Source organism: Salarias fasciatus, chromosome 19, assembly GCF_902148845.1.
Source record: "Salarias fasciatus chromosome 19, fSalaFa1.1, whole genome shotgun sequence".
Classification (NCBI taxonomy): domain Eukaryota; kingdom Metazoa; phylum Chordata; class Actinopteri; order Blenniiformes; family Blenniidae; genus Salarias; species Salarias fasciatus.
Genome location: NC_043763.1, coordinates 25,474,620 through 25,497,491, shown reverse-complemented (window position 1 = coordinate 25,497,491; position 22,872 = coordinate 25,474,620). Strand labels below are relative to the sequence as shown.

General features: G+C 49.5%; 1 protein-coding gene across 2 annotated transcripts in view; it reads right to left on the bottom strand.

Annotated features, from left to right (window-relative positions):
- slc4a11 (solute carrier family 4 member 11) overlaps positions 1-22,872 on the bottom strand; it is a 95,939-nt gene that overhangs the window by 34,948 nt on the left and 38,119 nt on the right. The window contains exons 3-6 of one of the 2 annotated variants that reach the window (XM_030116261.1): positions 19,638-19,754; positions 11,924-11,967; positions 8,771-8,999; positions 5,390-5,422 (exon numbers count right to left, since the gene is read on the bottom strand). In XM_030116261.1, coding sequence (XP_029972121.1) covers positions 5,390-5,422; positions 8,771-8,999; positions 11,924-11,967; positions 19,638-19,754 — 423 coding nt within the window. The remainder of the gene's footprint in view (positions 1-5,389; positions 5,423-8,770; positions 9,000-11,923; positions 11,968-19,637; positions 19,755-22,872) is intronic. The other variant, XM_030116262.1, reaches the window with a different exon arrangement.

The following is a 22,872-nucleotide window of genomic DNA, read 5'->3' as shown; positions in this document are numbered from 1 at the left end:
ACGCCGTCTCATCAATAAAGTATCTCCCATTCATGCCAGAAAATGATGGGCGTCGCCATGACAACAGTATCACAGTGCTCAAGGAGGGAGAGTCGGGAGGGAGGGGGGCGGGAGGGGGGGCGAGAGAGAGAGAGAGAGAGAGAGAGAGAGAGAGAGAGAGAGAGGATGGATACAGACGCAAGGTGAGGAAAACAGAGCAGGTGGAAGAAAAGTAAAGATGAGGAGAACGTGGAGGGAAAAAGAGGCTGGAGAGAGAAGAGGACGTGACCAGAGAGAGAGAGAGAAAAAGAGAAAGAGCGAAAGAGAGAGAGAGAGAGAGAGGGAGGGAGAGAGAGAGAGAAGGAAATGCCAGCGAAACAGAGAAAGACCAGGGGAATGAGGAGAAAATCAGACCGAAAACCTCCAAAAAAAAAAGAAAAACACTCCAAAAAACGTGACGAACACATGAAAACCAGACAAGATGAAAAGAAGAATGGGGAGACGGACGGAGGGAGGGAGGGAGGGAGGGGGGATGGGGGGGTGGAGAGGTGCAGGAGATGGACTGGGATTCAATTCAATTAATAGCAGTAAGCCTGACAGCCATGTAATAATCAAAAACCATCCAATTTCTCATTGACGTCAGGGATGAGAAGAAAAGGAGGAGAAAGACTGAAAGACGGAGAGATGCAAACTGAACAAAAGAAAGATTAAAAGATAGAGAGGAGCGAATGTCGATGAAAACGAAGGAGACAGAGGTTACAGAGGAGAAGAGAGAAGAGAAGGAGCAGGAGGAGGAAGAGGAAGAGGAGGAGCAGGAGGAGGAAGAGGAAGAGGAAGAGGAAGAGGAGCAGGAGGAGGAGGAGGAAGAAGAGGAGGAGGAGGAGGAGGAGGAAGAGGAGGAGCAGGAGGAGGAGGAAGAGGAGGAGGAAGAGGAGGAGGAGGAGGAGGAAGAGGAGGAGCAGGAAGGGAGGAGGAGGAAGAAGAGGAGGAGGAAGGGAGGAGGAGGAAGAAGAGGAGGAGGAGGAGGAGGAGGAAGAGGAGGAGGAAGAGGAGGAGGAGGAAAAGGAGGAAAAGGAGGAAAAGGAGGAGGAAGAGGAGGAGCAGGAAGAGGAGGAGGAAGAGGAGGAAGAGGAAGAGGAGGAAGAGGAGGAAAAGGAGGAGGAAGAGGAGGAGCAGGAAGAGGAGGAGGAAGAGGTGGAGGAAGAGGAAGAAGAGGAGGAAAAGGTGGAGGAAGAGGAAGAAGAGGAGGAAAAGGAGGAGGAAGAGGAGGAGGTTCTGTCGTCCTCCACAAAAAACAGATTGAGAGGCCAGGGTCTCAGTGAGACCAGCTGAGTCTATGTAGGAACCAAAAGTCTGTAAGAGAACCGAGGGTCCACATTAGAACCAGGGTCTACATTAGAACCAGGGTCTACATTAGAACCAGGGTCCACATTAGAACCAGGGTCTACATTAGAACCAGGGTCTACATTAGAACCAGGGTCTACATTAGAACCAGGGTCTACATCAGAACCAGGGTCTACATTAGAAGCGAGACTGTGAGTGAATGAACGTATAAAAACGTCTCAGGAAAGAAAATCACCAATAATCATCCCAACAAGGCTGAAACTGGACGCTGCTTCCTCATGCTCTTCACCTCACGATCCTCATTTGTCCTCATTACATTAAAAACGGTATTTCAGCACAAGGATCATTAATATCGAGTGAAACATGCATCAAATATTGACTCCGCGAGCTGACCGACAACCTGGAAGGATTCCTCCTCAGAGAGGCTCGGTCCGGTCGGTTCTGCTGACAGGATCGTTTTCAAACCGTGATCATTTTCAAACTGGTGGACTCCGATCTGAGCAGAGCTGCTGGAGGTCAAAGATCAGCCGCCCTGCATCGGCTGGTCCAGTCCAGTGAAGTCTGGCAGCGACGGACTGGAATCTGACAAACGGAGCATTTTAAAGTCAAACAGCTGGACCAGGGGAGCATGATGAGATCTTTATCTTCTCTCAATATGAAATAATAAATCCATTAAACTGAATGACTTCAGTGCTGATCAGTGTTTTCATTCTTTTTCTTCTGTAGTTGCTTTAATGTCTGTTTTTTTATTTGTTGCTGTTAACCACTGCAGCTAAATTCAATAAAAAAAAAATCTGAGGAACAATAAGCATTCCCACTTTAATGACATTTTAAGACCTTGGAGATTAAATATTAATCTTGCTTTATTCAATGCTTGTATTTTTCTGTGCCTGTGGTCATTTTGAAACAGCAAACCAAGTCTGGAAAAGGTTGAAAAGAATGGATGGAAGCTGTGTTTATGAAAAACGGCCTTTTAGCGTTAGCCTGAAGCCGCTCTATGAAGCTTTAACAACATGAGACGTGAATAAATACTGAACTTATTTTTATGACAGTGATACCACAGTACTTTCCAAAAGGATTAATCACTCTTGGTTCAAACAGAAATTCAAAAAAAGATACAAATAAAATATGTAAAAATTGCTAAACCGCGAGAAACGCAGAGAAACAAATGATAGAACAGCTTAAAAAATCTAAAATGTCTTGAATTTGTTTAAAAAAATGGTCGGAAGCTGCTTAAAAAGAGTTGAAATGGTTAAAACTGCAAACATTTCTACATTGTCAGCAAAAAAACCCCCAAACTTTTAAAGAGGAGCAAATCTGTTAAAATCAGGTACAAAAACTGGTTCAATGTAAAAATATGTTCACTGTTCTGAACTGTAGCTAAAACGTCATGAATGCATCATAATAAGATGCAGCTTTTGTTTCTGAGCTGCATTCGCCTCATTTTAAAGGAATACTCCGAAGATTTTGGACCCACGCCCTTTCCCGATCATTTACAAAGTGAGATAAGCTCATAAATACTTTTTTTGTGTCTGTTCGTCCAGTGGCTGGATCTCAGCTGTTAGCATCGTAGTTAGCTTAGCTCAGCTGCTGGAGGTGAAGAGGAAACAGAGCCAGACTGACAAAAGTGGACAAAATCCTCCTTCCAGTGGTCCAAGGGACGGCGTATTAGCGCGTGAAGTAAATCCCAATGGTTATAAAACATTTTAAAAGACGTGTTTTCTTTTCAATCCGTTAAAATAACGTTTTGATACACAGACCTGCGCATGGCAGCGCTCCGCGGAAGGATATACCGGAGCACAGCGGCTGAGTCTGTGGCTGCTTCTGCTGTGCTCCGGTTGAGCTAAGCTAACTACGATGCTAACAGCTGGGAGCCAGCCGCTGGACGAACAGACACAAAAAAGGTATTTATGAGCTTATCTCACTGTGTAAATGATCGGGATGGGGCGTGGGTCCAAAATCTTCAGAGTATTCGTTTAAAGGTTAAAAGTGTTTTGCGGCTCCAGACTAGCTCGACTTGGTAGAAAGTCACCAAAACGTCTCATTTGGTCCTGAAGGTTGCAGAACGCTGCTCTGAATCCTCCAAAACTGCTGGCAAAACGCTGATTTACATCTTTACGCTAGCTGAGGAGGAGGAGGAGGAGGAGGAGGAGTAACGCTGGGAGACCTGGAGTTGTGCTTCCTCTCAGCCCGAGCAGACGCCTGTTCACCGTCAGCGTCTGATTCTCAGCAGGGAGGCAGATAAAGAACAAATAAATCCTGAAGCTCGTTCACATCAGAACGACGCCGACTCACCACCTTCCTGATAAAATGAGGCTGATTAAAAGACGACTGATGCCGTGGTTCTTTTATTGAATCAGCTGATAAAATCCTCCAAGGAAGAAGAGTTTGAGATGATTTGGCCCCAGAGGAAAGAGCGACCTCCACTCCCCCCCCCCCCCAACACACAATGGTTTGGTCCAACACCCTGCCTGGGGACCAGAGGAGCTGCGTCTCCAGTCAGATCAGGATCTCACTTCCTGGTTCTCAGAGATTTTGGTGGCTGTAGATTCACAGGCGTGATCCTGTTTGCCGTTCCGCTGCCAACCGGCGTAAACAAAGCTCCACGAGGACGAGAGGCGGAGGAGACGGTTTCCACGTGAGCGGCTGCCGCCGAGGCAAAGCGAGAAGCTAATGAGGAAGCGGCGCCCGATACTTGTCAGTTAGGGGAAGATTTCTGCGGCGTTTCATCAGCTGTGGCTTCGCAAACACGGCGTTTCACACACAGAGGAACGAGGAGCGCAGACGCTCATATCAAATGTGACAAACTTCAATGGAAAGTGATGAAAACACGAGGAAGACGGCCGAACGGCTGCTTTGATCTCTCCGGGTTCTTTAACAGCGTTATTCACACGGCTCGGTCGGAGGGGGAAACACACTGTCTGCTATTCCTGCAAACGGCGCCGGGATACGGCGGGGCCGGCCAAATCCATGAAGATGCAAAAAAAAAAAAAAAACCATCCATGAGGCGTCGGAATGGAGCAGAGAAGAGATGAGAAAAAATAAAATAAAATAAATCAGAAATCCCACATTCTGGGGTTCTGTCCAGACGTGAAGGAGACCTGAGACTCAGAGGTGACCGCGATAAAGCCTGGTGATCCCTGCCTAAAGATTAACTGTTTATACACACACACACACACACACACACACACACACACACACACGCACGTGGAGGAATGATTGGTTTCCTTCAAAGCGGTGGAGCAGGTGGAGGAGGTGGAGAGCACTTTGAAGGAGGTGATTAAAACAGGAGCGCTCCGGATGAAACACTTTACACTGTGCATCAGGTAACCATCACAGCCAATCAGAGCGCTCGCGCACACACACACACACACACGCTGGGAGTGGTGCGGTGATGAGATTTCCACCAGGACTGGGTCAACGCTGCAACCTTGTGGGTTCAAGAGGCCGCGGCTCCATCTTGAGCTCCGGGGTAAAAACTAATGATCTGCACGGACACGGCGCCGTGGAGGAAGTCGGGCCGGACCGGCTGCAGCCGTGCACGCAGGGCGTCTCTACATGGAGTCTGAAACACTGAAATGTTCCTCATCCTGATCGTTTTGGTTCTTAAAGTGGAATGGGATCCATTTCCATGCAGCTCAGCAGGTTTCCTGCAGGATCTCCACCTTTCAGGTTCTGGATCCAGACGTCCAGCCGGGGTCACACCCGGTCCCCAACGAGCCCCGGCTCTTTACCAGGGAGCCAGACAGAACAGAGCTGAACCCCGAGTCGTTGCTCATTAGGAATCATTCAGCCATCGACCTGCTTCTGTCAAACGCACTGTGAATAAAGTCACACTGAGATTCAATTTCATTTAAGTCTGATTCCATGAACGCATTCATCCATTCATCTGGACGTTTGGAGTGGAGGCGCTCGGACTCAGACTCCAGTGGGCGGGGCTCTCTGCGGTGCCGAACCGTTTGACCCAGTCCTGAGCGTGGAACACACACGGCACACGGATGATCGCCAATGATCGGCGCCGCACGGCGGGCGACGCCCACATCCCCAGCCAATCGGCACGGCTTACCGTCGTCAAAGAAAACGAAACTCTGAGACTTGTCTGCATGTGGAGAAAGAAAGGAGGGAGAAAGAAACCAAGAGGGTCACGTTCAGGAGAGGTTAAAGGTCAAATACAGAAACAAGCAAGAAACAAGTGAATGTCTTCAAACAGGGAGAGAGAGAGAGACAGACAGAGACAGAGAGAGAGAGACATGTTCTGGTTAACTGTCTCAGGAATATCTGTGGAGCAGGCTCTTCATTTCCTGTCTCCTCCTTCCCTTCATGCATATTAAAGATCATCTTCCAGAGAGAATCCCTCACTGTCTCCTCCTCGCCGCTCGCAGCGATGCTATCTCGATCACCGTCCACAGGCTATTACCAAAAATTGGATTTTATCAGCGATAGCGGCGCTGTGTTCGGGAGACGGCCGATGAAGACGCCGATGAAGGGACGGCGGCGGGAAAAATGACGGCGGCGCTCGCCATTTTTCATGCACTAAAGAGCTCCAATTAGAGGCCTTCGTTTGGGATTGGGACAGTTCCAGCCGGGCAGCAGGAGACGGTGCTGTGGACGGTGGAGCAGCGGATCGCCCTGCCGCTCCGGGGTCAGCGGGCCGTTCTCCTGAGGTCAATGTTTCCCTCCTCAGCTCCGTTTAGACGACAGAAACTTTCATCTGTTCACATGACAGAGTCACTGAAAACACTCAGATTCTGTCTCCAGGTAAACAACGGGAAGTTTCCTGTCGTTTCCATGGAAACAGAGTCAGAGTCTGCTCACGCAGAAGGATTAAAGTCACATCATGTTTCTGTCACACGGTTCCTCATATCATTCTATCCAAAGACAGTGAATGCATCGTGATGCCTTCAATAGTCCGGTTTGAGATCCAGGAGTGTGGCGGGAACAAGAGATCTGGATCCAGGAATACAACGGAAAATATATAAACGTGAAACCAAAGGTTCACTTCAGCGTGAGAGAAGAGCCCAGCAGGCTTTAAGGACGTTTTAAAGAAGTTTTTGGGTTTTAAAACAGGAAACGTGAGGTTGAGCATTCCAGGAGGATTATTCCAACATCTACGTCTTTTCATCCGTAAACTGTTTTTTACTTCGATTTGAGCTGAAAAAAGAAATACAGAAAAACCAGGAGGATTTATGTAAATCACGGCGGCGTGGAACGATAAAGATCGCTCAGAGGTGACGGCAGTTTGTGGAGGAATGACGGTCCAGCCGTCATGGACCCGCCGGGTCGGCCCTGAGTGGTTGAAACGTGGCGTGCCAGTCACGTTCTCATCCAGCTGTTCGGCGAACGCTTGCCGTTGCCGGATCCCCGCATGGCGGCGGAGCGGGAGAACAGCTGAGTCGGAGCAGGACTCGTTATCTGAGGGTCTTTCATCTTTCCCTCCACTCCGGCGGGTCCCTGTTCTCCGGCTGCTGCGCAGGATCACAGCAGCGGGATGGAAACCCGACGATACGGCAGGAATTAGTACCTGAGGAGATGTGTCCCGGAGATAGTGTGAATGTATTCCCCCGGGAGGAGCCCCCCCCCCCCCCCAACCCCCCCCCAACCCCCCCCCAACCCCAGAGAGCTCCTCGGCTCTGACTGACTCCACCTGTGAATTCACCGACCCGGCTGGAAATGTGTGAATTCACACTGCTGAGGAGTGGTGGTGTGTGTGTGTGTGTGTGTGTGTGTGTGTGTGTGTGTGTGTGTGTGTGTGTGTGTGTGTGTGTGTGTGTGTGTGTGTGGGGGGGGGGGGGGGGGGGGGGAGTCTATTGTGTTCACTGTTCACTGTTTGAAGCTCTGTAAACTCTTCATGTTTAATTAAGCAGATCATTTCACAGTAAAGACAAACATCACTTCGTGTTTTAATGACGCTCATTTGAAAGCCTGATTCCTCATGAGCGCCATGCACTGCTAATGCTAATGCTAATGCTAATGCTAATGAACACGCGCTACACTCCTAAAGCTAATGAGCCTGTGCTACACTGCTAACGCTAATGCTAATGAGCCGTGCTACACTGCTAAAGCTGATGCTCACTGCTCAAGCTGCAGGTTTTGGTCGTTGTTGCAGAATTACTGCAGCGCAGTGACAACCTGTAATTCACTATATTATGGTATTTTTACTGTTCTGGGCTTTGATTGTTGTTTCAGTTTTATTTAAACTGTCACATTAATTAATTTTTTAAATTAGAATCTTATTTTATTTCTTTTTTAGGGTGGAAATTTTGAAACATTATTTTAACTGAACTTTATAATTATCTTCTTCTTTTCTTTAATTCCTATTTTCTTCCTTTTGAACTGAGGAAATTTTCAACACATTCATTAAATTCAATTCAATGAAATTACATAATATGTGATGTTTCATCTCTTTCTTTCTGCTGTGGATTCAGATTGATCCACTCTTCAGTGATAAATTGTTGATTTAATCATGAATTCGGTTTGTTTTCTGCTCTGTCCATCTCTCTGTCGTCCTCGTCCTCTTTCAGGGACAGAGTCTCTGCGGCGGCCGTCTGATCGTCCGAGTGATTGATCGATGACAGAAGTCAATTATCACCTCGCCGATCTGTGGGAGGCGGCGGAGCGACTCACACCGCCCGCCTCCGACCAGCACATGCACCAGACGCCGTGAGGACACCTCTGTGTGTGTGTGTGTGTGTGTGTGTGTGTGTGTGTGTGTGTGTGTGTGTGTGTGTGTGTGTGTGTGTGTGTGTGTGTGTTGTGCAGAGATGGCAGCAGGATTCAACAGTCAGGGTTCCTCTTGGCTGAGGACCCGCCTGGACCACCAGAACCTGCTGCCAGGACCTGATGAGACCAGGACCTGATGAGACCAGGACCTGATGAGACCAGGACCTGATGAGACCAGGAGCTGAGAGCCGACACAGCAGGAGGACACTCTGCTCTCACAGAGAATGCAGAGCTTTGAAAAGTAGAAGGACTAACGGAAAAACTGATCTGGTCTCTGGGTCCAGCTGAAGGGGGGCTCAGAGGTCCTCTGGTCTCTGGACCCCCTTCAGATGCAGTTTCTCTTCCACAGCAACCAATGACACCAAAATCAATAAGTAGAATAATTTTAATTAATATAAATGTTTTAAAATAGCAAAACTAATCTCAAAACCAATGTTAACATGAATTCCAGGAAAGTCGATCTGATCACCATGAAATCCACAACTACCGTATTTAAAGAGTAAACTGAAGAAATATTACAAAAAACAAGTTATATTTCAAGAAACAAATTCTTATTTTTATAATTTTACATCCACAGACGCAGTTATTATATTTTCAAATTATATTTAGCGCTAATTCAATAATAGAATAGAATCGAATAGAATAATCGGAAGAACAAAAAACAAAATGAATGAAGCAGCTGGCGGTGTGTGTGCTTGTGTGTGTGTGTGCGCGCTGCCCGGCTCACCGTTGACCTCCTGGGCTCCGGCGTCGGTGAACAGCATGCTCATGACCTCCTCGAAGTTGCAGCCGGGCTCGGAGGCGTGGCTGTCCTGCCCCACGTGGTGCAGCATGCGCTTCAGCACGTCGTCCAGGGAGGCGGCCGTCTCGTCCAATAGGATGCTGGCCCTGGCCAGGAAGCCGTCCAGGTCCCGGTGCGCCCGCACCTCCTCCTGGAAGTTCATCAGCTTCACATACTGCGGGGGAAAGCACAGCGTCAGGCTCCAGGTCGCTACGCTAACTCCAGCTGGAACCCAACTTCTGAATCCAATCTCCTAAATTAAGATGCTTTTACTCTGAAATGAGCAAAAAAATCTGAAGTGTGTTTGGATTCATTTTTCTCGCTCCGTCAGTCAAATCCAGCAGTGACGAAGGTTTTTCTGTCCGTAGCGACTTCCTGTGGTCACAGCGACATCTAGTGTTCTGACATGGCATCAACACCGTGACGGGTCCTGACTGTCTGCCACCGACCCTGACCCTTGACCCCCAGCAGGAGTGAGCTGAGGCAGTGGAGGCCAACTTCCTTCAGCGGGAGGAAACATTCAAACAGATGAATGAGGTGAAGTGGCGCCAGTTTTAAGTGTCTGTTTCCATGGAAACAGCATCGTTACCATGTCTGGCCACTCGTGGGTGCTGCTGGTTGTTTTCGTAATAAAACCACACAGAGAGGAAGTCAAACTGTTGTTGAAAAGCTCCACCTTGGGAACCGTCTTCACTGCTGTCAGCGCCGTTGCTCACAGCCAGTTTCTGGGTTCGTTTCCGAACCCAGAAACGCCACGGGAAACGCCGTCACGGAGACGGAGCCAAAGGAGGAGAAACGGCAGCAAAGCGGCCAAAAGCTGCCGCCGTCATGCAGACGGCAGGTAACAGGAATGACGACGGGAAGCTAATGCTAACGGTGGCTAACGTGTCGCAGCTCCTCAGCAGAGCCTGAGTCCGGGAAACAGGAGCTTCGCTAATGCTAACGGCGAGATCGGGAGGCAGCAGTGACTCTTGACTTTCAACTCTTCAGTTTTTAAGTTTTGTTTCTTGGTTCTACTCCATTTCTCGGCCATCTAACGTCGGCCGATCAATCACATGCGAAGATAATTGAGAGATGAATCGATAGCGGAGCCGCTGGACGCGGCCCCAAACCTGATTTTAACCCCAGAGTGGTTCTGCTGGCAGGCGGGGGCCGATCCGAATGAGGAATGTCCCGGTGTGATCCGAGGAGCCGTCAGATGATGGATCTGCTCGCCGGTCAGACGTTTGGCTGGCCGTCAAGCGCCTGACAGTCCTGAGGAATGGCGGCGCTCTAAAAGCTGGAATCTCCCGGTCAGCCCCTCTGAGCCGAGGATTGTGGGGCTCTGAAATAGCAGGAGCACTTCAACCCCCGCAACGGTCTCCAAACTGCAGCGGCGGCGTCTGAGACGCACCTAAAGACAGAAGAATGGACGGAGGGACGAAAACAGCTCGATTAAGAGCCCGACGCACTCCGGTCCTCCCTGCCATCGACGGGGGAATTGACAGAAGAGCTGAAGATGAGTGGATTTCCTGCTGTTCCTTTTGAAATCAAACACAGCGGAAAGTAAATGTCTTCAGTCTTTTTGAAGTTATTTCTGCAACACGCTCTCGAAATAGAAATGTGGATCGGTCCTGTTTGTAGGAACCTGCCGGGGACGGAGCGCCGGAGGTCACAAGCAGCCACCGGCGGCTGTTTGTAGTCTCTCTGGGCAAAATGCTTCAACGTATGTTGAGCAGCAAAATGTCTTTTCAAAGATGTTTTTTTTTTTTAAACACGTCAAAAGCAGCATCCAACAGAACGAGGCCAGAATCAAATCTATTTCTGGGTCTGTTCAAATAAACAGATCCGTCAGTGAAGTCTGGGATCCGGAGACGTGAGGCTGTTTAAAAAAACAGAAGGAACGAGCAAACGAACAAGAGTGTGATACAGACCGAGAAGATTAGCGAAGAAGAGAGCAAGCTGTCAGCAGGAGCGAGGCGAGACGCTCAGACCCGCCACCGGAAGTCTGAAGAGACGGTCTGAAGAGAGCGAGGACGGACGCCGCGTTCGCACGGCAACGACGGCTCAGGTGAAAACGGCAGTCTGACCGCCGTCATCGTCGCCTGATCTCATTCCCGCCATCTTTCTTCTTCTGCTCCTGGGTCTGACAGGAAGCTCCAGTCTCACGTCTGTCTTCAGCCTGACTGACTCTCTCCTCTCAGACTGGACCCGACCGAGCATTCAGCAGCTCTTCCACCTGTGGCTCTCCGGCTTTCCTTCGACCCGGCCGACATGTCTCGAGACGTTCAGCGGCTTCAGCAGCAAATCCAACCAGGTTCCGGCCTGAGGGACTCCAGGAACCGCCTCCAATGGCTTCCAGTGAAATGGCAAAACCTTTGTGGCGTTTTGGGAGTTTACACTGCTCACAGTCACTGAAAGCACAACTTTTCAAAAACAAAGTGCCAGTGGCACAGTGCTGCAGTGGTTTCTCCTCACACCCTCGACCTTTCTGTGTGCAGCTTGCATGTTCTCCCTGTGCCTGCATTGTTTCAGAACCAGTGAGGAGCAGCTCAGACGCTGAAGGACCGAACACTTGAGAACTGCATGTTCTCCCTGGTTTCCACCAGCTGCAACCCACATCCAAAGACGTGCGTGCTGTATGTGCATGTGACAGTGTGTGTGTGTGTGTGTGTGTGTGTGTAGACCTCAGCGTCTGTCAGGAACTCTGGGTTCTCCAACAGACGGAGGACTTCCACCATTAAATAGCATGAAGGATGAGTGTGATTCACAAACATTCCTCGTTCTGCATTAACGGCGTTTCAGCCCGTCTTCCTCCTCCACAGCTCTTCTGATTTCAGTTCCGTGTTTTCGGTTCTTCTGCTGGTTGGTATTCATCGGGGCTCCACTCCTGTGGGTTCTCACATCTTCTTTTCATGGCTCCTTCCATCAAATTACTGATGTGTAATTTAAACCTTGTTAGTAAATCAGATTTCCTTCGCGGAGCCGTTACCATCTGAATTCAAATTAGGCCTGTTGATAAATGAGCGGACTCATTAGCGGCGATGCGGCCGTTAAATCACTCCTTCTCCGTAAAAGATGTGATCAGAGGTGCTGTGGGCGACGGACGCCGGTTCCTACCTTCCTGGAGGTGTTCAGCAGCACACAGCCGGAGTCGTCGGCGTCTGCGGAGAAACAACAACAGCTTCAGTCAGACTTCCACGGAAAACGACCATCAGGCCTCATCTGTGATGTGATGCTGCCTCCGCCGTGCTTCACCATGGGAACCGGCTTTTAACGGAGCTCTTGCAGCACAATCGAGTGTTTTTCAGGTGTTTAGATTTGTTGCAGCAGCTTCCTTCATGGAGGATTTACACTTTTACACACTTCACACATGCAGGCCTCAGAAAGTCACGTTCACCTGTTTCTTGAGGCCTGTGTGTTTCGCTTTAAGGGAAAAATACAGAACTGACGAGTTTTGGAGCCGGTTTCCATGACAACGGCGATCTGAGCCACTGAAAACACAACTTTTTGAAAACGCTCCGCCGTCGTACTTTCGTCCATGTCGACATTATTACAGCATGTTGTTCTCTGCACGTTTCTGTGGTTTCATGACAAAAAACAACCCACAGCGCCAGCTGGTGGCCCGGCACGCGAACTGCAGCCTTTTCAGCTAATCGGACGTCTTTTTTAAAACTGTTCTGAAACTGAAACTTGAAGCATGAATAAAAAACATCAGAGATGCATTTTCAAACGTCGTCGTGGAAACGAGACCTGAGCTTTCAGAGGTCCAGGTCTCTGGCGATGGACTGGTTTCTGAGGAGTGAACGTGACGGCCGGAGATCGGGTCTCACGACGGCTCACTTGTCTGAAGTGTTGAATGAAATTACTGATCTCTAATCGAACCTTGGAAATAATTTGACATTTTCTGAACACTTCTCTGTGAAAATCAGTATTTAGCAGCTGTGAGTCTCTCCTCCGCTCTAATGCTTCCAGTGGATCCTGCGAACAATGTCTTCGGATTTCCCTCAGCTGAAAGCCAGCATGCCGCGCGCGCGCGCGCGTGTGTGTGTGTGTGTGTGTGTGTGTGTGTGTGTGTGTGCTGTCTTTCTCATTTTAAGCACTTTCTTGAGGAATCTGCAGTGAACGAGGGATGATATTGATACGAGTGGAGCTTTTGGGCGACCACGGCGGCGCCGCCGGTGCTGAAGGTTCCGGTGATGTTTTAATGTTTCAAGGCAGATATTTTGTTCTGTATCTGCGTTTAGAAGCAAACTCCTCGTTAACGAGGGGAGAATTATGGAATGCTGTCAGAGTTTAGCAGGGGAAGAGCAGCTCGAGGCTCCTTTTCTAACGGCGGATAAAATGTCAAGAGGCAGGTCTGAATGCAGGGATTGAAAATCCCGCTCTGATAAAAGCTTTAAGGCACGGCGAGGCGCGGCGCGGCGAGGCGAGGCGAGGCGCGGCGAGGAGAGGAGAGCGCTCGCACGAGGCACAAAGGTTCGGATTTTCCCAGCGCTCAGAGAGCAAAACGCTTTTATGTCAGAAAACAATGTGGGGACAAACGGAGGGAAGGTTTTCCACTGTCAGCGCGCTGCCGACTCTCAGAGCGCCGTCCGCCGCCGCTACGGCGTTACGTAACGCAGCGCCCGCCGTTGACTGCGGGGAAGGACGTGATCGGGTTACCACGGGCTTCCCTTCCCCGCGCCGCGTGACGGCTGGAAATCAATCGGGGCTCAACTCCTCCCTCCGGCACCGGCGAAGTGAGAAAACCCCCTAACAAGCCGGTGAGCCAGAGGAGGCGCCGGCCGCCGCCATGTCGGCGCTCCGGCCAGGATCGCTGCACCGAATGCCTCGCTGCCACCAGAGCGAACATGAAATAAAACACAAATCAAACCGGGAGCCCGACGCTGCCCGTGGCAGGGCGGCGGTGGCGGCGGAGGCACGTGGCGTGCGCGGCGGATTTGGCTCATCAAAGCCTCACAATCGGGAAGCGCACGGCCGGGCTGATCCGCTCCCGGAGGGGAGACGGAGCCGCGGCTCTAATTGCTGTCAGGCAGGAGCCGCCAGGAGATATTCATGTATTCATATAAGATTAGCCGGTCCCCGGTGATCACCGCCGCCTGATGGCCCCGGCGCCGCTCCGCACGCCCCGTGGCTTAAAGTAATCCCGCCCAGTTCAGGGTTTAAGGATCAGCCAGGAGGCGACACGGGAAGGTTCCCCTCCTGGTTTCTGATCTGATCACTGCCACTGTGAGGAACACTGAGGCGTTACGTAACGCGGCAGCGGAGCGGCGCCGTGCAGTCAGCCGGGGGTCGAAGGTCGCAGACTCGGCTGCCCGGAGTTACTGTGTGACGGGAGTCGTCTTCAAACCGGACCGCGTGTTCGCCGCTTCACGTCGAGACCTCAGGGTCACAACCCGAACTCCGGTAGCTCCGGTCAGTCTGGGCGCTTCCACGCCGTCCACGCCGATGTCCACAGGAGGACGTCCGAGGAGGACGTCTGGACGGGTCCCCTCTCCGCTCACGTGAGCCGCTGTCTCGCCGATCGGCGTTCCTCGTGTGACAAACAGACCTGGGCTCACGGCGGCTGTCAGGAAACATCTTTCCTGAAGCGCGGTCAGATCTGTCCTGTCCGTCCAATCAGGACGTCCCGTCAGGACGTCCCAGCTGCCTCCCGCTCCTCATGCTTTGCTGCACATTGATCATATTGCCTGGTTGTGCACCAAAACTACATCAGTCTGCCGCAAAACCACTGAAATGTCCTAAAAACAGAAAACCGGCGAGCCAGAAATGGGACAAAAATGAGGAATTTTTACAATTTAGCAAGAAATCATTTCAACCCGTCCACATGTCCCCGAGCTTCGGGCTGAAGGAGGGTCTTGGTGGTGCTGAAGGTCAGCAGCTGAGCGCTGGAGCTTCCTCCGTCCTTCCACACAACTCCCCACTTCAGCATTCAGCCAAATTGATTGAACCCAAATGGAAGCGAGCCCGGCGCTGGCAGAAACGTAATCATGATATCAATTCTGTTTATGGCGCGAGTCTTTGACAGCTTCATGTGAGCAGAGAAGAACGGAGCAGATCATGTCAGAGCGCTGAAATAACACGAGTCCACACCAAACTCCTCCACTGCTACCGTGGCTCGAGTCGCTCCGATCGATCCGGGTGTTTTCCACCAGGGGCGACTGCAGCGACACACACCAAGAGGACGGCGCTCACACACCAACCAATCAGGACTCAGCTACAATCAGGAGCTCAGTCGTCCCTGCACCAAGAGACCGATGACAATCTCACCTCTGGACATACCGCACTGAAGACATGTAAAAGATAGTCACTGTTCAAATCAGCGTGAGACGCTGACTGGAGTCAACAGCGGAGCTTCACTGAAACATTTCACGGTCAGAGGAGACGCAGGGTCTGATAACGCGGCAAGAAAACCTGATTTTCAGGGTGGTGGCGCTGAAACGTGTTTCCATGGATTAAGGGTGTTCAACCTGCGGCTCTGGAGCCACACGTGGCTCTTTAGACCTGCTGCAGCAGCTCCATGAAGCTTTAACAACATGGAATGTGAATAAACACTTAACTTAAATTTATTATAGTGACTCTGCAGTACTTTCCAAAATGATTCGTTACTCTTCGTTCAAAAGGGATTCAAAAAAAGGTACAAGTGAAAATGGGAAAAATTGCTAAAACCACAAGAAATGGAGGGAAAAAAAGATAGAACGACTTAAAAAAAAACCTAAAAAAAACCTTAAAAAAGAAAATTAAATATGGTTGGAAAAAGGAAGCCACACTGCTTAAAAAGAGGTAAAATGATCCAAACTGATAAAATTTCAACATTGTCAGCAAAAAGAAAACCTTTTAAACGGGAGTAAAACTATTAAAATCAGGTACCAAAATAGGGTAAATGTAATGAAATATTCACTATTCTGAACTGTAGATAAAACTTCACAAATGCATCATAATATGAAACAACTTTTGTTTGTGCATCAAAAATATAAATGAAACTTCACACATTCGCCTCATTTTAAAGGTTGAACGCGTTTTGCAGCTTGACTTGGTGTGAAGTCAAAAAAAAGGCTCTTTGGTCCTGAAGGCTGCAGAACGCTGCCGCGGATTCATGAGACGGGGTTTTTAATGTTTTTTTTTTTTTTTTTCAGAAAATCAGCCTCGTACGGTGGAGCTCCAGTTTCCATCCATTATCTGCTGTTTCATTCAATTCTGGGTCCATTTCCACGGCAACAGAGCTTTGAGCCACTGGAAACACGACTTCCTGAAAACGGTTCCCGAGTCAGGTTCCATCCTGAGTTGACGGTGGAATCACCGCATTGCCTGTTTCCACGGAGACGGAGCATCTTCAAAAAGTTGCACTGACCCTCGTTTCCATGGAGACGGAGTCGGAGTGTCTTTGAAAAGTTTCACCATGGCAGCCGTTTTCGGAAAGTTGCGTTTGCTCCGTCGTCGTGTTGCTGGAACCCAAGAAGCTCCGGCCGTTCTCACTTTGCGAGCAGGGAATCGAACCGGGGTCCCGTATACGCAGTCTTTACCACACGCACCACCTGGGACCGGAGTCTGAACGCCGACTCCGCGTGACGCTGTGGCCTCAGTCAGTCTGTCTCAGTGTTCTTCAGGTTGGATGATGTGGGCCGGAGGCGAGGAGACGCCGTCTGAACGGCCGGCCGCTCCACTGGAATGTCTCCTGATCTCATCTGGACCGGTTTCCTGTCCGTCCGGCTGTTCAGGCGCCGCGACGACGAGGGTTTTCACGATTCTTCCTGCTGCTCATAAACAACCTTCAGCCTGTCGTCCTCTGACGTCCTCCGTCTCAGGGATGGTCCAGAACCCAGACCCGTCTCAGGGCCCGGCCGGTCCAGGTCTGGGTTCTGGACCAGGTTGCTGACTTCCTCTTCTTTTCTCTCTTGTTCTGTCTGCTCTGCGTTGACGTGGGGATCGAACCGAATCTCCCGGGGCTGTGAGACGCTCTGATTGGACGGGAAGTGAAGGATTTAAGTCTCCTGGAGGAAAGCAGATTCCACTTCTCTTTTCTTTTCTGAACTTTTACGCCGCAGCTTTAAAAAGCTCCGTCCATCCACTCTTCATTAAATTCATTTCTGCTAAATAAATCGTCTCATCTCGAGTCCAACGCTCGCTTGTGGCGGCCATCTTGGAGTTTGTGCATCGTGGCGACAGGACGAGAGAACGAACAGAACGACTCACATGATGGAGGAATGATTTCATTCACTTCAGACTGAAGCTTAATTCAGAATCAGGCGTTTAACGGGTCATTTTTAACCTTTTTTTTAGAGGATTTCATTGTTATTCTGACTTAAAGGGGAATTAAACGTCATGTAAACGCAGCCACCGCCACCCTGTGAAGACGGACTCCAGCGGGACGAGGGAATTCACTGAACGGTGAAAAGTAAAGTCCAGCTGAAAACGTTGAGTTTTCTGCGGCGGAGGAAGGGCCCAGGGTGCTGTGGCGGCGCTGGCCTACATAGCGCCGTCTTCCCCGCAGCGCCGGATTGTCAGCAGCGTTGTGGATCACTGTCAGGGATCCCGCAGCCAAACAGGACGGGTTTTTTCAGTCCGCCTGATGTTTGGTTCGGCTGTTGAGGGCTGTGATTCAGCTCGTCACAGGAAAAGTCGAGATGCGCTGGAACAGATCCGGAGAGGAAAACCGGCGACTGAGGAGAACCGCCGTCTCTGAGCTGCACGAGAAACAAGCCTGACTCTGATTTCAGCACATCCAGTCTCTAAATACTGAAGATAAGAATGATTAAAAACTGTGTTTTGTTGCGACCGCCCACTTGAACTATTTCATCGAAACTAAGTCCTTTAAAAAAACGTCTCTCTGAAGAAATCTGTACTGTGAGAAAAAAAAATCCCTTTTGCTCCAGGAAGACACTGAAAATGATGATTCAGTGATTAAAGAAAAGCTGGATTATCCACACTGACAAAGGAAGAAGAGAAAATGGATGATCAGCTGACTGACCGAGGGGAAGAGGACAAGGAGAGAATGTAACACACACACACACACACACACACACACACACACGTGCTCAAACACACACAGTTAACTATTTCTAAAGAAAACTGCGGCTGAATGCAGACATTTCCGCTCTTGCTTGTCTTCTTGTCACCAGAGTGCATCATGGGTATTTTTGATTTGAAATCTTTAAAAATCATGTTAAAAAAAGGAGAAAAGTTCCATTTAAAATGGTCAAATACTTCATTTATCTACAAATTTCGATGCAGTAAAAACTGAATTTTATTAAAAAATCAAGTGTAAAACAAAAGAGTTTCTGTTACTGAAGTGAAATCCTGCAGCACGTTGAGCTGAAGAGTCGTTTACTTCCCCTCAGAACGCTTTAACCGCTTATTCCAGAGCGGCGAGGCTGGACGAGCTTCACCAGCCTCCAGTGACTCCGGAGGGAAGTGATTTGAAATAACACGAGCAGACAGTGAACGGGGTGAGAAGCAGGGTGATCAGGGTGATCAGGGTGTCCCCCAACAGGACCCGTTTCCATGGAAACGCTACACGTCAAAACACGGTTTTATGTTTTTGTTTAGGAAAAGTTTTTTTGTGTTTACAACAAAATGGGAAACGATGCAGGTATCATGCCAGGACAGGAGGGGGCGCTGTGGGCTGCTAGAATGGAAACACAAGCCCAGGCTGCAGAGAACAACACTCCTGCTCTCCCATCGCTGAAGTCGCTGAAGGAGTGTGCACGTGAAGAAGCATTTCCCAAAAGTTTCCTGTTTTCAAAAAGTTGTGTTTCCAGTCGGCTAACCCCCAAAACAGCGTGAAAGTGTTGTTTTCCAATCTGAGCCCCCGTCCTGTGAGCGGGGCGCTCTGTTCCTCCGGCCGGCTTTCTGCTCAGAGAGCCCGATCTCCGGGCGCGCACGTGTCCCCGGCGTCCCGTTCACGGCGGATTTCATCCGTTCCGCCGTGACAGCCTCCATCACGCCCGGCGCGTTCCGCTCTCCTCCCGGACCTGACGTTCTCCGCAGCACCTGTTCCGGGACTCTCTCCCTCTTCTGCCTCCAAACCAGTTCCCAGCATGCACCGCTGCCGCTCTGCTGCCAGACGCCTCAAGTGTTGCTATGTATGGAGAATCAGAGCGAGTGGCTTGGTCACCTGTCACCGCGTGAGGGGATCGGCTGTCTGGGCCTCGCTCCCTCCCCCCCGCCCCCCCGCCGGTGGTGCACCTGTGACTGTTGCCGTGGCGACGGTGAACCGGTGACCCATGGGGGTTTCTGCTGATGGGGTCACAATCATCTGCACCTGCAGCTGAGGAGCTGTCTGTCAGGCCCACAGCGGGGGGCTGTGGGGGGGTCTGTGGGGGGCTGTGGGGGGGTCCGTGGGGGGCCACAGGGAGCTGTGGAGGGCTATGGGAGAGCTATAGGGGGCTTTGGGGGACTGTTGGGCGATGGGGGGGTCTGTGGGGCTGGGGGGGGGCTGGGGGGGGGGGGGGGGGGGGGGGGCTGTGGGTGGAGTCAGATCCAAACAGGCCAAGCCGCCTTCACTCCGCCAGGCTGTTCATTCGTCCTTCACTTCACTCTTTTTCTCTTCAGGAAACTAAAAGACGTTTCAACAGACTTTTCCACATTCCAACTGTGTTCCGTTCCGACCTTTGACCTTTGACCAGATCGGCCATGTCCTCTGCTGTAGCACGACGGTCGGAGAACATGCCAAAAAGGTATATTGAATAAACTGCCTCACAGTGAGATTGTCTGAGTTCAAATCCGGGATGTTTAATGATCTCTCTCTCTCACACAAGCACACACACACACACACACACACACACACACACACACACACACACACACACACACACACACTCTGTGTACTGACCTGGCCCGGGGCTGATCTGGTTGTCATAGAGGTGGATGTCGTCTCCGCAGGCGATTGGCGAGTCCTGTACTTCCTCTCGGCCGTCGCTGCCCTCCTCCTGCTCCGCCTCCCGCTGCTCTGGGGACACAACGGCACAGGGTCACTTCCTGGACCTCAGCAGCGCCCCCACAGGGTCACTTCCTGGACCTCAGCAGCGCCCCCACAGGGTCACTTCCTGGACCTCAGCAGCGCCCCCACAAGGTCACTTCCTGGACCTCAGCAGCGCCCCCACAGGGCCACACACTCACAGCAGAACGGCTGCTCCACCCAGCAACACACCACGGAGCAGGACTCAACACTCACGACTTACAGCTTCAGGCTCACGACTAAAGAACTGAGTGCTCAGCTACTCTGAACAGTAACTCCTCGTTACATAGTACCTAGTAAAGTAACTCCACCCTCACAGGACCAGCTCCTCATCTCCGGGTCCTGGGTGGACCCTCAGCCAGACCACTGCTCCAGATTAACTGGACTGAATGAGGGTCTCCTTCACAGAAACATTTATTTTTAGCCTGAAATTCATATTTTCAGCTCTGTGGTGCTGTTTGTTTGTTTGTTTGTTTGTTTGCTGTAAATGAGTGTCATCCTGTCATTAAACCTGTGAGAACTGGATTCTTGTCAGGAACCATCCATCTGATTTCCTCACTACTTTCTTCAAAGCTAAAAATAACATATTATCAGTGAATATGTGGAAAAACAACACATAGCAGCCAGTAAATTTGGCTGAGTGTGTGTGTGTGTGTGTGTGTGTGTGTGTGTGTGTGTGTGTGTGTGTGTGTGTGTGTGTGTACGGGTTTTTCTATGCTTTGGTCCCCACAAGGATAGGAAAACCTGGCACGATGCGCGTCATGGGGACATTTTTCCGGTCCTAATGAGGGGAAACAGCGTTTTCTTGACCATGTTGTTGTTACTGAAAAAAGTAAAAGTGCAAAAACATTTCTTTAGGGCTACGCATTGTTTTTCTGTGGGTTAGGGTTAGGGTAAGGGTCAGTGTAACCAATATTGCGAAGTCGTAATAAGGCACAGGTGGGTGTCAAATAAATCAAATCAATTGGGCTACTATCAGAGCGATTCTAGATCTTTAAGAGCCAGTGATTAGATATCAAATACGACACACACAACAATCTGATTGAGTGCAAACGTATTATTTGAAATCACAACAACAATTGACAAACACAGCAAGCAGAAGAATATATGGAAAATAATAAATCAAAATAATAAAAGCCGGCAAAAAGAAAACCCAGTTCCCAAGCAGTCCTTGTTCCGTTGGGGCCCTTTCAAAATCAAGTTCTTCAGTTTGTATTCCACTGTGTCAGTGCTCCAGTGTGTCAGTGATCAGTTCAATCCTACCACTGTGAAGGAGAAGAATCTGTGATCAACGTGCGTGTTCTTTCGTCCTGGCTCGCCACCCAGTTCACACCGGGAAATCCAAAATCCTGGGCTGTGCAGCCCCACTGCTTCCCGCAGGCGAAGCTCCAGACCCTGGCGGAGTGTGGCTACGGTCCCGGTCGGAAACTCCACCCGCACCCCGAGCGATGAACATCCACCACTCAAATCCAACAGGAAACAATTCACAAAAAAACCTGACCTATGAACAGGCCAGAAAAGATCAATCAGAATTACTTTCACGCATTCTTTATACGAAATCACATCTATTCTGAAAGTATGGTGAAGTCAAAAGCTCAAAACTAATCCATTTTCATAGAAAATAAACAGAAACGTGATATAAAGCCACCAAATTGATAAAAAACACAATGAATGTAAAATAATTGGCAACCTGAGGTTACAAAACCAAATGTGTGCTTCATTGCTCCACATTTCACAAAACATTTAGCTCTTCCATCACATAAAGAAAATAAAAAGACATCAAATATCTTCACCATAAAAATCAACCATTTTACAATCAATTTCCGTCAATACAATCATCCAATCTTTCCATCTCACTCACCGCTGAGTCAGTTTCTGTTCTCCTGGCCCTAATCACATGGCCACGTTCAGCTCGAACATTCGATCAACCGCACGGTTCTAGAGGAAATTAACGCCAGATATAATAATTAGATATCACCAATAAGGTCAATGATCAACGGATGGCAGTTTAAAATGGTTATTTTTAATCTTACCCCGAAGATGAACATGGATTAATTTCCCTCTGGAACCATTGAGGCGCTTCTCTGCTGTCTGCCGTCTCTGCCGCGAAGCAGGAAGTGACGGCCTACCATGTGACCAGCGGAGCTCGTGATTGGCTCACGGCTGCCGGGTGTAAATCCTGAATCTAATCTTTTTTTTCTTTTTTTAAATAAATAAAATTTTACTCTTCAATCAGCGGTGTGTTTTTAAATGAAAATAATACTTTAACTGCTTTTTATTTATTTTAAATATTTAATTAAATCAGTTCTGTTTACCCAATCTGGGTTACACTCTCCCCTGCTGAACTCATGTACGTCCCTGTACATGGCAATATTTAGACATATTAAACTGACAGTATAGGGGGGAATGAGGACTTTTCTGCTTCGTTCAGTGTTTCGGCCAGTGCTAAAGTAAGCCCATGGAAGAATGATTTCACCACTGTTATTAACGGATTTCCAAGGTCAACGTAGTCAAGCCGTTTTGGTGGTTTGCTAACTCTCTCTGACCTCCTGACAGTGTGTCCCTCCAACACTTCACTTGCACCTGGCTCCACCTCATCTGACTCATCCTTTCCTTCCTCTTCAGCTTCCTTATTTACAGGTTCATCTGCCTCAAGCTGCTCGTTATGAATGTCATCAACTTCAGCAGGTAAGTTCTCTCTCTCTACCAAACATAACTCTTCAGGTAGGTCACGGTCTGTTACAACACTGCTGGTCTGGGCAACTTCAGAGGTTTGTTCAACTGTGACAGCTGCTGTAACAGGTAAGTGCTCAATGCCATCCGGACGACTGGTGGTTTCATTGACCTTTAGAGGACAACCTGATGTGCTGTCAGAGATGAGTAATCTGTCTGATTCAAAAGTAGAACCAACCTCCGGAACATTTGCTGAGCTCTCAGCTGGAAGTATATTGGGACGTTCCGTATGCTGCGTACTGTTCTTAATGAATGTTCTTGAGTGGGTCTGTTCTGAACTCTGGACTGTAGGGAGCTCGGTACTTGGTTGTGGTCTAAACCAATAGACTGGTATGAGTTCATCCTCCTCCTCCGAGGAAGGATCAGCATCCACAGC